Source organism: Pagrus major, chromosome 20 (assembly GCF_040436345.1).
Source record: "Pagrus major chromosome 20, Pma_NU_1.0".
Taxonomy (NCBI): domain Eukaryota; kingdom Metazoa; phylum Chordata; class Actinopteri; order Spariformes; family Sparidae; genus Pagrus; species Pagrus major.
The window spans coordinates 25,240,183-25,252,334 of NC_133234.1; the positions used below are offsets into that span (position 1 = coordinate 25,240,183).

Genomic DNA, 12,152 nt, shown 5'->3' on the forward strand with positions numbered 1-12,152 from the left:
TCAATTTGGGATCTCAAAGCTTCTGGAGACTTGGACGAGCTGTAAGATCAGTTGTTTAGCAGAATGCTGCAACAACCAGAAATGTTTTGTTGACTACGAAACTTCACCTGACTTTTCCATCAGCGTGGAGCTGAGCAGATAATGGGTGCACTTATCCTTTAATTTCCTGTCCTTGAATTGATTTTTAAGCTATTTCAGTGAACATTGAAAAATAACATGCAGAGAATGTGAACTGGCCTGAGACAGGTGATCCTTCACGATGACCCATTTATCACTTGTACGTCCCTGTCAGTGACTTTATCATTATGTACGCAGGCGTCAGCAGGGCTGTTTAGTAAAAGCTGCTCATCGAGACGTAGACAACAACGAAGCAGCCTTTTTTTATAATGCAGGAAACCAAATTCACATTGTCTTTTTTCCTTCATCTGTTTTCTGGGTTTGATTTCCTGACAGTACAGCCTGTGAATGCTTATCAGCAGCTGACATCTGAATCTCAGAGAAAAAAAACGCTGTGAGGGAAGAGTTCCTGCTCACAGCTGTATTAACATGCACCGATAACACAAGAGGGTGTTTGTCAAAAGGTGTTGAAGTGGCGGCTTTGATGGATCATGTGTGCCTTGAAAGTTTCAAGTATCTGTAAACTGATATTAATGCAGCACTAAAGAAACACTAATCTCCCGGAAAGACAGGAAATGAAGCTAAAACCTCGCAGCAAGCTTTCGGAAATGGTACGTTTAAATCAGCCAGTGAAGCAACTTAGTATTATTGAAACTCATGCAGGAAGAAAAGTTCATGTTGAAGCAACAGCTCACCCATAAATGTTAATTTAGTCATGTCCCCATCTACTTCAGTTGTTTAGCAGAATGCTGCAACACTGTTTTGCTGTGAAGCTCCAGAAATGTTTTGTTGGACTACGAAACTTAACTATCTGCACGAGGTTGAGCAGATAATGACCGACTTTTCATTCATGGACATTGTCAGCCTTGTTATTATTCTGTTTACTTCCACTTTGGGTATAATTACACTCTAAAGTTTTGAACTTCAGAGGATGTAAACAGGAAGTATAATTGGATTCAGTGAGTTGAGCTGTAGGCGACAACTTGAGCCTTTAATCTATATTATGAACATTTCGGCTCATTGGCACCATTAAAAGTTCGCCGAATTAGCTGCTGTGAAGTCTCTGTTTGAAATGTTCCCATTAGTGTAGAGAAAACTTTCACTGCATTACTTCTATACTGAAGCAAACCTAAAAATGTGATAATTCTCAGCAAGGAGAGGAAGGAGCATCTTTGTTCCCATCCACCAGTCCTCTCTCCTCACGTCTCTTCATCCTTTAACCTGACAGTTTGAAAAACCATCTGTCTCTTCTTGTGCTCGTGTTTCTCCAGGGAACGAGATTACGACGACATTGACGAGGAGGATCCGTTCAACCCTCGGGTGAGGAGGATAGCCTCCCAGAACCCCAACCTCACCAACATGCACAGCTTCTGCAGCTACAGCAGCAGCATGGGCAGCCAGACCAGCCTGCACCCGCCCGCCCAGGCCGTCTCCAACGCCCCCATGTCCGAGTACATGTGAGTGGACAGAAAATAAGGAAGTGTGATTTTTTTAGATTTCATATTTCCACTGGCATCTGACTCGAGTCTTTTATCGTTTTTCTCAGGAACCACACAGCTTTGTTCGGGGGAAACCCGCGGTACGAGAACGTCCCTCTGATAGGACGAGGCTCTCCACCCCCGTCGGTGCGTTGGGTCCCAGAGGCCAAGTCCTTCCTATGACGTCACATTTAGCCTTTCAAGCACCAGATATAGCTTTTATATAAATAACTGCTGATTGTTTAACTCGTAGTCGGCTCACTTCCTTCGCCTTTACTTCCACTCAAATGCTCAACCATATCTAACCTTTTCTTTGATTTAATCAACTTTGGCTAAAGATGTTTGATGAGATACTCTTTAGCTGCACACTGTGCCTTCTTCTAGTCCTCGGGAGGCTGGCTTACAGTACCAAAGCAAGGCGAGGAGAAGTAATGTAGTTAATATTTAATCGTGAACTGAACATCATTTAGTTTCCTTCAGGCCAAATTCCCAGGAGGCAGTGACATGGGTCCTGAGCCATAAACTCTCTCACAGTTGACACTAAAGGTTTTTCTTCCACATTGAATACATCCAGCCTCTCGCAGGACCACTTGTCTCCTGCTGCTGTACATCAGGGAGATAAATATAGAAACATTTTGCATTAAATTTTCATCGGGCACAGCCTCGTGTGTGATGGATTGCAGCAGTTTCGTGCAACTTTTGCAGGTATCTTATCTACTTTAGATCAGCGTTTTATAAACTTCTTTTGAGGAACAAGTGTTGAGATCAGCAGCTCAGGAAAAACAAACCAAATAGTTTTATTTTATGATAAATTGCATATTATTCGTTGCTACGCACAGAGGGTTTAAAGGAGACGTATTATGCTCATTTTCAGGTTCATCATTTTATTTTGGTTTGCTACTCGACAACACACCAGTTTCTCTGACTGTCCAGTGCTGCAGTCTGTCCGTCTCTGCTGTAGCTCCTGTGTCTTTGAAACTGGTTTTATAGCCCCACTTGGAGGACGACATATGATCATCAACATTGCCAGAAAAATATCATGAAAATACCAAAATACACCGTGCCTGCTCTGATTGGTCAGCTCGCACACGCCTGAGCCAGCACCACTAACAACAACAGAGCAGCTGTGCTTAAATAATTTGTACGTGCCAAAAGAGCTGCAAGGCATACATTTTTAACAAATGCGTGACATGGTGATGTAGTGTGATGTCACAAAGTCACAGTATTTAAAGGCAAGGCTACTGACGAGGCGTTTCAGGAGCCGTGTTTTCTGTGGGAGAGAGGAGCTTCTTTTCCACTTTCAAGATCTTTTACATACAAAACAAACGATACAACCCACTGAAGGATAGGAAAAGAAAAGAAAAAGCATAATATGTCTCCTTTAAATCCGTGAAATTGCAATAAAGAGCGATTTATTTTCTACTTTTCATGTTTGTTTCACCAGTTTTTGCAGATAAAGCAGAAAAAACATCCTCTTCTTTTGCTTTTGTCAGTCATGATTGACTCATTAACCTTCGGCCTTTAGTTCCAAGCTGAGCTAACGCAATAATACGATGTACTTTGCCTTCTGACTTCACTCCTAATTAATACCAGCAAGTGATGTATAATTAAATTCTCCCTCATGACTACAACTGTACCGCACCGTGCAGCAGTCTGCAGCTAACAGCTTCTTTTATGTATTTTTTTTGTTTGTCCGTTCGTCATGTGTTTGTTTGTTTGTTTGTTTGTATCTTTCATTTCTATATTTCCTCTTTTTTTTAATCAACTTTTGGAGATATACTCTCAGCAGTATAGAAACAGAGTAAGTCTTTTCAACTCTTCCTCAGGATTAACTCCCTCACTTCTTCCTCTGTTGCATCTCTTGTCTTTTTACCTCACATCTCTCTGTTTGGTTTCCTGTGCAGTTTTGTTTTTTTTCCCGTTTGGCATGGCTTTAAAAACTCACGACCTGTTGTCCTTCATTCCAGACAGTCTGTTTGAGTTAGTGAGGGTTTGTCTGCCCCTGGTGTTCACAGGGTGGTACTGTAGTTTTGTCCCTGGGTCTCCTCACAGTTATCCTCCCTGTGCATGCAGTTCATTCGATTCTATAGCTTGTGCTGCCACGAGGTGTTAAACACCGGGCGTTGTGTGGCGCTATAGAATTAATATTATCGGGGTTTTGACAGGTTTGGAGGGATGTTACTGTCTTAATGTTGACGTGGCTGACCTGCTGGTAATTGTACATTGTGTGAGCCAGTTTCGTAGGTATGGGTTAAAGGAATACTCCGCAGAAAATCTCTCTTGATGACAGAATTCGAAGGTGGCTCTGAAAAGTTTCTTCGCTGGAGATGGCGACCGTAGTCAGCTTGGATTCACAGCGGCTACAATCGATTACAATGGCGACCAAGAGTCATGTGACGATGCAACACAACGTCCACCTCTCTGACATTGATCATGTAACAACACTTAAAGGTTCACCAGCAGCAACTAAGTCCAGACGGGTAGAATCGGACTGGCAGACGTCCTAAAGGGCCAATCAAGCCCAATCAGGCCCCCAGAAAGAGCACCAGGATTTGAAGCCAGTTTTTGTATTAGTCGACTTATTCCCATAAGCTTACATTGTGAAACAAGCATCTGTAAAAGGGTGGATACATTTTTTTGAGCCTCACAACCTCCGAGAAATGACTCGTTTCACTGTCACAACTGGAGCCAATAGGTCCAATAACAATTAGAAAGTCTAGAAGAGCCGCACGATTAAATCATTTTATCCCCATTCAAGTTAGCTGGCGTGGTTGAAAGTCTCTATGTAGATCCAGGTATTTTCATACCCTGGAGGTCGATCTTTTATGGCTTCAAAACGCCACCGAGCAGCTTTCAAAGGAGTGAACAGGGCTCTCGGCTGCAGTCCATTTCAAGTCTGAAGTCGACAGATAGCAGTATTTAGAAGAACCATATTGCTCAACAGTGATTGATTCTACAGTTTATCGGTTGTTCTGTACTCTTATTGTTACGCGCTGAATATAACATGAAATATCCATAAAGTATGTCGCTGTCAGGGGTCGTCAGTTTACCTTAGGTAAAAATGTCGGGAACCACTGATCTAGATCAGCAGAATCAACCTTCTCATCTAACGCTCAGCATGGAAGCAACAAAAGCGTATTTAAAGTCACAGTCCGGGTCGCCGCTGAAACCCGTTCTTACTTTCTGTGAGTCCGAGCCGACTGCAGCTGCCAGCTGAGCTTCAATCTTTAAAGAGCCACCTTTGAATCCCACACAGGGACTATTCCTTTAAACCCCCATGACATTTTATTTCTTGTTTTACCTTTAAGATAAGGCTCAGTCCACACCTGTGACACCTCGCCGGCAGCTCACAGAATCAGCTCATAATGTTTCTCCGTGTGTGTCTTTGTGTTTACCTTTCCCTCCACAGTACTCCCCCAGCATGAGGGCCACCTATCTGTCCATGACCGAGGAACAGAGAAGACAGTTTGGGAACGACTTCCAAGCATAGACTTCTTTCTCTCTACACACACACACACACAGACACACACAGACAAAGAGTGTGTGGCTCACAGAGGACGGTGTGTAACATCTCGTTAGTCCAGGACTCAGGACAAAGGAACCATACTCATGAATGATTAATCACATTTTTCTGTCATATGTGGGGGGAACTTGCTAAATACTACGTTACTAATACGTTGTTAAAAAAAAAAGGATGTACTGGCAAAGATCTGACGTCTGTGTGAAGAGGAAACTGATGATTAATAACTGTGATGTTGCAGTAAAAGCGTAGAAATGTGGTCACAATAACATAAAAAAGACAGTTTCAAGTTCCCAAAAAAAAAACCCTTACATTCAGGTGATGTAAACACGACATATTATTTTGTATGTATTGTGCTTCATGCTTGATATTTGTGAAGCACAAACCCAGCACTGTCGGTCGGCACACAGCAGGAGGTACTGTTGAGGTTTTTAATTTATTTACATTCACACACAGACGCCTGCGAGCGAAGCTTTACTCTTTTTGTTTTCCCCCCGGAGAGACGAGACGACCTTGAGACCACGGCTTCTGTATATAAGTTGTACAATAACAGACTGTTGACTCATTCTGATGTGTTTTATTTTAAACAATGTGCCATTTTTTTATATATTTTTTCTAGTTTTTTTGTGGGGATGTCACATACGATCACTCCTTTTTTTATTTTCTCGACGGCCATTCATTCACATTCTCCGCCTACTTTAATCCAGCTAACACAAAAAAAAAGTTGTAGTTTTTTCCGACCGTAGCTTTTGAAGCTGTGCTGCTCTAACCGTGATTAATGAGAATATTCAGGTAATTATTTTTTTTCCCGTTCAAACCCATCCAAACAGTACGTGTTTGTATTGACTAACAATGACTTTCTGTAGGGATTTAATATATACACTTTTTGTTTTATTAATTATTTTCTCAAGTGTCATTTATTTCCGCATGTTACATTGTACAGGCACTGAAGGTGGTGCTTAATTTTTGTGTGTGACCTTAAACTTCAGGGTCTTAATGTGAGTTGAATAAATCAGTTTTGAGTAAAACTCCACGTGTCCTCACTTTATTCTTGATGTTCACGTCCTTTAGGTGCGACAGAAATGATGCCAAGTGTGATTTTTTTATTGTAAAAAAGACCAAACGACAACATTGTGTATTATCATCACTAACACTTAAGGATATTTAAGCTCCTACATTATTTTTAGACACAAACCCTCTGAACACACTGTAATCTAGACCCATAACTGCACACTATAGTATTGTATGTAATACCAAAATGCAATAAACCAATAAACATTTAGCAGCTTTCCTCCAGAAGCCAAAAAACTACAAAAACATAGGCTACATTTGTGCAATCACGAGGCATTATTTTGGTTATTGGTTGTTATTATTGTGGTAGTTTGGTTATTATTGACTGTAGTTATATGAAAAAACACTTGTTGTCGTCTATCTTATTTTTATTTTTTAACAAAAATTGGGAACATGTCCCTGACACACACACTGACATACTGTTTTTGTGTTGTGTCTGTTTATTTAAATATATTTGGAAGTTATTTAAAGGTGTGCTATATAACTTTTTTGGTTATATAGACTTTGTTTACAATAACTTCTCGGTGATTTGATGATTTCATATAATATAATGCATTGCTGTAGATTAAACTACCTAACAGTACATAAAGTGGTTAAGAGGCTGCGGCCTGCTGCACAGTTTATTACAATAACACAGTTTTTAGTCGTCAAAGTACGTGAAAAACAGAATGTGCCCCCTTTTTAATTCATATTTTAGTAACATATTGACCACAAAACTGGAAATGTCCCCAGTTTTCATGTCAGAAATCTGGTCACCTTATTTTCCTCTGAGAACAGCTTGTTTATATAATTATGGGGAAAATAAATATGTCATTAATATTGTAAATATTAAAGTTCTGACTTCTCCAAAGCTACACAAAGTAGAGCAGGTATTTTCCTACTTGTCCCAGCAGATGTCAGCAGAGTCTTACTAAAAGGTTTTGTCAGTGGCAGCTGAAGAACACAATTATTTTTACATCCATACATTTTTTAACTTTATACGGGTAGAAAAATGTTAAACATGCAGCTAGCCGGCAGCTAACTAGCATTTGTGACGGTTTGCATTTGAGCCGAACAAATTAAAATAATAAAGAAGAAATACAGAGAGAGAAGGAAACACGGACTCACCACAGGTGCTGTTTATCACGTGGTGTCATATTTTATTAACATATAATAAGAATAATAAGCGGATAAGTTGTTAGTTAGCATTGTTAGCTAGTAGTTTTGTTTAACGGCAGCTAGCTTGATCGCGCGACGACAACACCGGTGTGCCGCGAATCTCCAGGGAAACGCGAACACGCGCGCGCGCTCACATGGAAACCCAACGGCAGCCGCAGGGGGGAGCGGGGGGAGGACGGAGGGCAGGCCGGGAAGTGGAGGCAGCAGGTGGGCTGGCGCTGGTCTTCACCTGCCGGGTCCGTGTGTGGAGCTCCTCAGTTATCCGTCGTGGTTCTGACCGGGCTCAGAGGAAACGGGACGACGGACTGAGGTCGTGAAGTGTTTGGCTCGGTAGTACAGTAACAGTCAGCAGCTGCTGTCACTCCGAGGAGACAGTGAAAGACCGTCACAGCTCAGCGCGTTAAGCTAGTTAAGCTAGTTAAGCTAGTTAGTTGTTGTTGTTGTTGTTGTGAGTGAGTGAGTGAGTCAGAAGGTGTGTTACAGCTGAGTGGCATGCAGGTACCGACGGCGGGGAGGATGGTCCCGCAGCGTCCCGTCTCTTGTTGACGCTCAGCAGCCATCGCTCGGACCGACAGGGACCATGAAGGACACGGGAGAGTCCAAGGACCAGCAGCTAACTGTGAGTTCAGACCGCACACCTGTACACCTCTCCTCGTGAAGCCACAGGTGTCGTGTAGTTGTGTTTTACTGACAGGAGAACAGCTTATAAAGAATCCAGGTGGACAGGACGGCAGCACATCAACTAGTGTTTCACTTGGTTGTTTATTCTCTGACATATGTTAGTTTTTATATGCACACATGCACCCAAATCCCAATATCCCTGACTGTAATTGCAAATAATTAGATGTTTCTAATTGAAATTACCTGGACTCAGAGCTGAAATGGAGATTTTGTGTTTCAACTAGTCTGGATTTAGAAGAAAAATCTACATTTTAACTCCCATCTAACATGTACACTACTCAAAATTAGTGAGGGATATCTTAGTGTTTCACTTGATTATATGCACACATGCACCCATATCCCAATATCCCTAATTGATTTTGAGTAGTGTATATATATATATATATATATATATATATATATATATATATATATATACATATATATATATATATGTATGGCCAAGATGGATATACATGCACAGAGACTTGGATTGCACAGGATTCAAACTGGAATTGGACACATCACAGTTAATTTATAAAAGTTATAAAATAACATGAATCCGCAAAGTAACTGGTGACTAAATTTATCAGATAAATGTCGGATAGGACGTTTAAAGTAGCGGGAAAAAAGGAAATACTCAAGTAAAGTACCTCAAAATTGGATACTGTCTATTCTACGTTTTGATACTAAGATTTTCATTTCTACTGCAAATGAATATCGGTTCCAAATACCCGTAAATATTCCTAACAACATGCATAGTTGGTGTTGTTCTGTATGTGTGATTTCCCAGCGCTCCACTACCTGCACTTTGTTCTGCAGCCCATGTCTGAATTATTGAAGTGGCTGTTTCAGTTGCCTGGCCTCTCTCTTGTGCAGCATGTTAATACACTTTCTACAGGGTGCTGACAGAGAGAGTAGCTTATTATACCCCTGTGGTGGAACAGTAATACAATATTACTGTGAGTATCATGAATATACAAACAGCGGGGGGAAAAAGCCTCAAACATGTACCATATTTAACATTATGTTCAGCTGTAGTTGTTGTTCTTATTGATCGCATATACCTGTGGGTGCAAGACACCCCTGCTGTGATTGTTACTGTCTGTTTTCTTCCCACCACAAGCTTTTCTAATGATCTCTGAATGTTTTCATAGAAAGAAATCATGCAGGGAGTGAAATTATAACAGCGCATTGACTACATCTGAGTCTATTCATGTATTTGTAAAGTGTTACACTAAATTAGTGCTCATAAGGGAAGGCTAATTTGTCCTCTGAAACTACAGGTGTCTGTTTCACATTTGAGATGAGTGTCGGTGATTGTGGGAAAATGTCATCGCTCTAATTTCTTACTTTCTGCAGAATGCGTTGACATTAATCAGGCTGTGGAGTGATTAACAGCGGGATGTGGGGTTAAATTAGTTAGCCAAGCCATTCATCCTTCCATCCGTTTTCTATATCTTTATTAGTTTTGTCAAAAGTACAGATTTTTAAAACTCATTTTCTGCAGTATCGATACCCCCGTACCAACTCACACGAACACACACACTGTTTTTAAAGGCCTAAAAAAAGGCATTCTGCTGTTCACTGCTACTATTTTGAGTTTCCAATTTACCTGACTGGCATGTTTTTGTGCTGGAGGGGTGGAAACTAGAGAGAACAAGCATGTAAAATTAAAATGTGAGTGTTTTTTACTGTCTGGTTGAATGGGGAAACAACTCTTATCCTGTGCTTGACATTTAGAAGATTACTCACACAATGCTAATTGTACCTCCATGAATTTGGGCTACTCTAGAGTGTTTTCCTTTTTTTTCAAATGTCAAAATAGATTATCGTGAACTGAATTACACTCCATACAGACTCAAGACACTCATTCTTTGTAAATAAGAACAAATGTATTTTAAAAGTAGGCGTGCTCAATCTCTAATTCATTTTCTAGCCTGTCATTTCAGTAAATTCAATATCTCTGTGTTGATTAAATTCCCTGTGTTTGTGCCGCAGGTTGCTTTGAGGATCCGACCCCTCAGCGATGCTGAGCAGGAGGAGGCGGCCACGATCGTGGCCCACAGAGTGGACGACCAGGTGAGATGGCCACCCTTTACCCTACCGCTGTGTGTGTTTGTGTGTGTGTCAGCAGCCTGTTTACCTCTGTGCACATACAGTGTGCATGCACGTGAGTGAGTGATTGATTGATGGGGTCAGTGCGTGTGCTGCTGTGGGAGAGGGCTGCTGTCTCCGTTTCAGAGCCCTCTTCCTGCACAGATAAGGTATCTGCAGGGACCTCGGTAGAGCCAGCAGCTCTTGTTAAAAACAAACTGGTTTGTAAAGCTCAAATGTCACATTTCCTTTCTAAATGAATGCTGGATGACTCAGACCTGAAGCAAAGCGAGTGATGACCTTTCTAACGACTAATGGAAAGGCTCGAAATTTTTCATAGGCAGACGGCTGAAAGCCTCGCCATAGTGAAGCCTGGGGTTTAATTGGACATCAACAATTGCAGAGCTGTTTATACTTTTGACATTTGTGGCTCAGGTAGTTTAATTATTGGTGGTAATTATTTCTGTTACGTATTTATTATCAGTTGTAATGTTGTAATTCTCTGTCAGTTAATCGTTTAATGGAGTTCTCTGTTAATTTAGCGTTTCACTAAATTAACAGAGACTGGGACTCTTTTTTTCTTCTAGATAATAATTGGGCATTTTTGGTTCCGACACATCAAAATGGACAGTTATTTAATTAAAGAACACAATTGAAGCCGCAGAACCAGAGATAGCGCCTTTTTTTTATCCCACACATTTTTCTTCCAAAGAATATATTATCGACAATACAACTAAATCAACAGGCTTTTAAGACCTAGCTGGTCTTTTTAATTTAATTATAAAGCGCATTGAACCACAACACACATTGATCAAAGTGCTGTACAGAAGAAAGTAGGTATACAACACATGTAAGACCAGAGACATGGACTTTTGAATTAATTCATCCTAGCAATTAAAGAAAACCTAGATTTAGACCGCTGTCACACAAAAGAGGTATTTTTTCCCCTCAGATGATCCTGTCCTTCCAGCACAACCTCTGTGTGCTCTATGTAATAATGTTGTCGTACATGAAGTACACGGAGCCCGTGTTTACCAGCAGCCTTAGCTTTTGAACCGGTCCCTCTTGGAGACCATTTAGCAGTACCAACCGGTGAGTGTGTGATGATGATGAACATGGTGCAAATGATAATGGGCATCGTGACTGGGGACATGCTGAGGCGCCTCCTCGCTCAGTGTAGGCTCATTCAGGCAGCAGTGGGCATAGTGGCGGTGGGCATCTTTTCTTAATTAACCAAGACGAAACCAGGAACGTGACAGCATAGCAACAACTGGCAGTGACTCACTCTTGACCAGTGTTAGAGGGAAATGTTCATGCAGGGACGTGAGTGCTTGTTACACTGCCGGAGAACACTCCTAGAAACAGATAATCCGTGGCACTGAGGCTTGATTTGTTTGTCCGTCTTCTAAGAAGTAATGTAATTAAGCCATCTCTTGAGGACAACATCAGCACTTCTGCCTGCCATGACATCATTAAAATAGGCTTGGGCACAGGGGATTAGAGCATAGCAGGAGGCAGGTTGATATGGCGCTGACACAGCCACCCTAACAAGGCTTTGTTATCATCTCCAGCAGCCAAACCTCAGCAAGAAAGTATGTTTTTGTGCCAGCTTTACCTGCAGGGCATTCGATTTCAGTCCTGGATAGCACGGTTCATACTGTATTATGTCTATGGAGAGAATTTCATTCTGACAGATATGAAGTATGGGGATCATATCAGGTTCATTTGGGCACATTCACCGCAAAGGATTAGCAGAGCTTTACTGTACAATATACACTTGTTATTGATGCAGCGGGATTGTGGGAGTCTGCTGTTTACCTGTGAGTCAAGCTTACATGGGCTGTCCTGACATGGGTCGATCGGATATAGTAAGGAAGGTCACAACAACACAGAGATGTTGTGAGATTATAGACGACAGGATGACTGAATGTCTTCATGTATCTGTCACTCCTGCCTCAGCCAGCACACAAGTCACACACAAATATATGCAGAGGTGCACTGCACATACAAACAACTTCAATCCCGTCCACACGCTACCTTTCCACAAATAC

At 41.4% G+C, this 12,152-nt stretch overlaps 2 protein-coding genes across 3 annotated transcripts in view; both read left to right on the forward strand.

The window, feature by feature from the left end:
* The window catches only part of ttyh2 (tweety family member 2), a 59,442-nt gene extending 53,299 nt beyond the window's left edge, over positions 1 to 6,143 (forward strand). Inside the window, exons 12-14 of one of the 2 annotated variants that reach the window (XM_073490364.1) lie at positions 1,389 to 1,574; positions 1,664 to 1,742; positions 5,005 to 6,143. In XM_073490364.1, the coding sequence (XP_073346465.1) occupies positions 1,389 to 1,574; positions 1,664 to 1,742; positions 5,005 to 5,085 (346 nt within the window). In that variant the 3' untranslated portion in view covers positions 5,086 to 6,143. The remainder of the gene's footprint in view (positions 1 to 1,388; positions 1,575 to 1,663; positions 1,743 to 5,004) is intronic. The other variant, XM_073490365.1, reaches the window with a different exon arrangement.
* Positions 6,144 to 7,571: 1,428 nt separating this feature from the next.
* The window catches only part of kif19 (kinesin family member 19), a 34,825-nt gene continuing 30,244 nt past the window's right edge, over positions 7,572 to 12,152 (forward strand). Inside the window, exons 1-2 of the mRNA XM_073489796.1 lie at positions 7,572 to 7,963; positions 10,006 to 10,086. Of these exons, the coding sequence (XP_073345897.1) occupies positions 7,925 to 7,963; positions 10,006 to 10,086 (120 nt within the window). The 5' untranslated portion in view covers positions 7,572 to 7,924. The remainder of the gene's footprint in view (positions 7,964 to 10,005; positions 10,087 to 12,152) is intronic.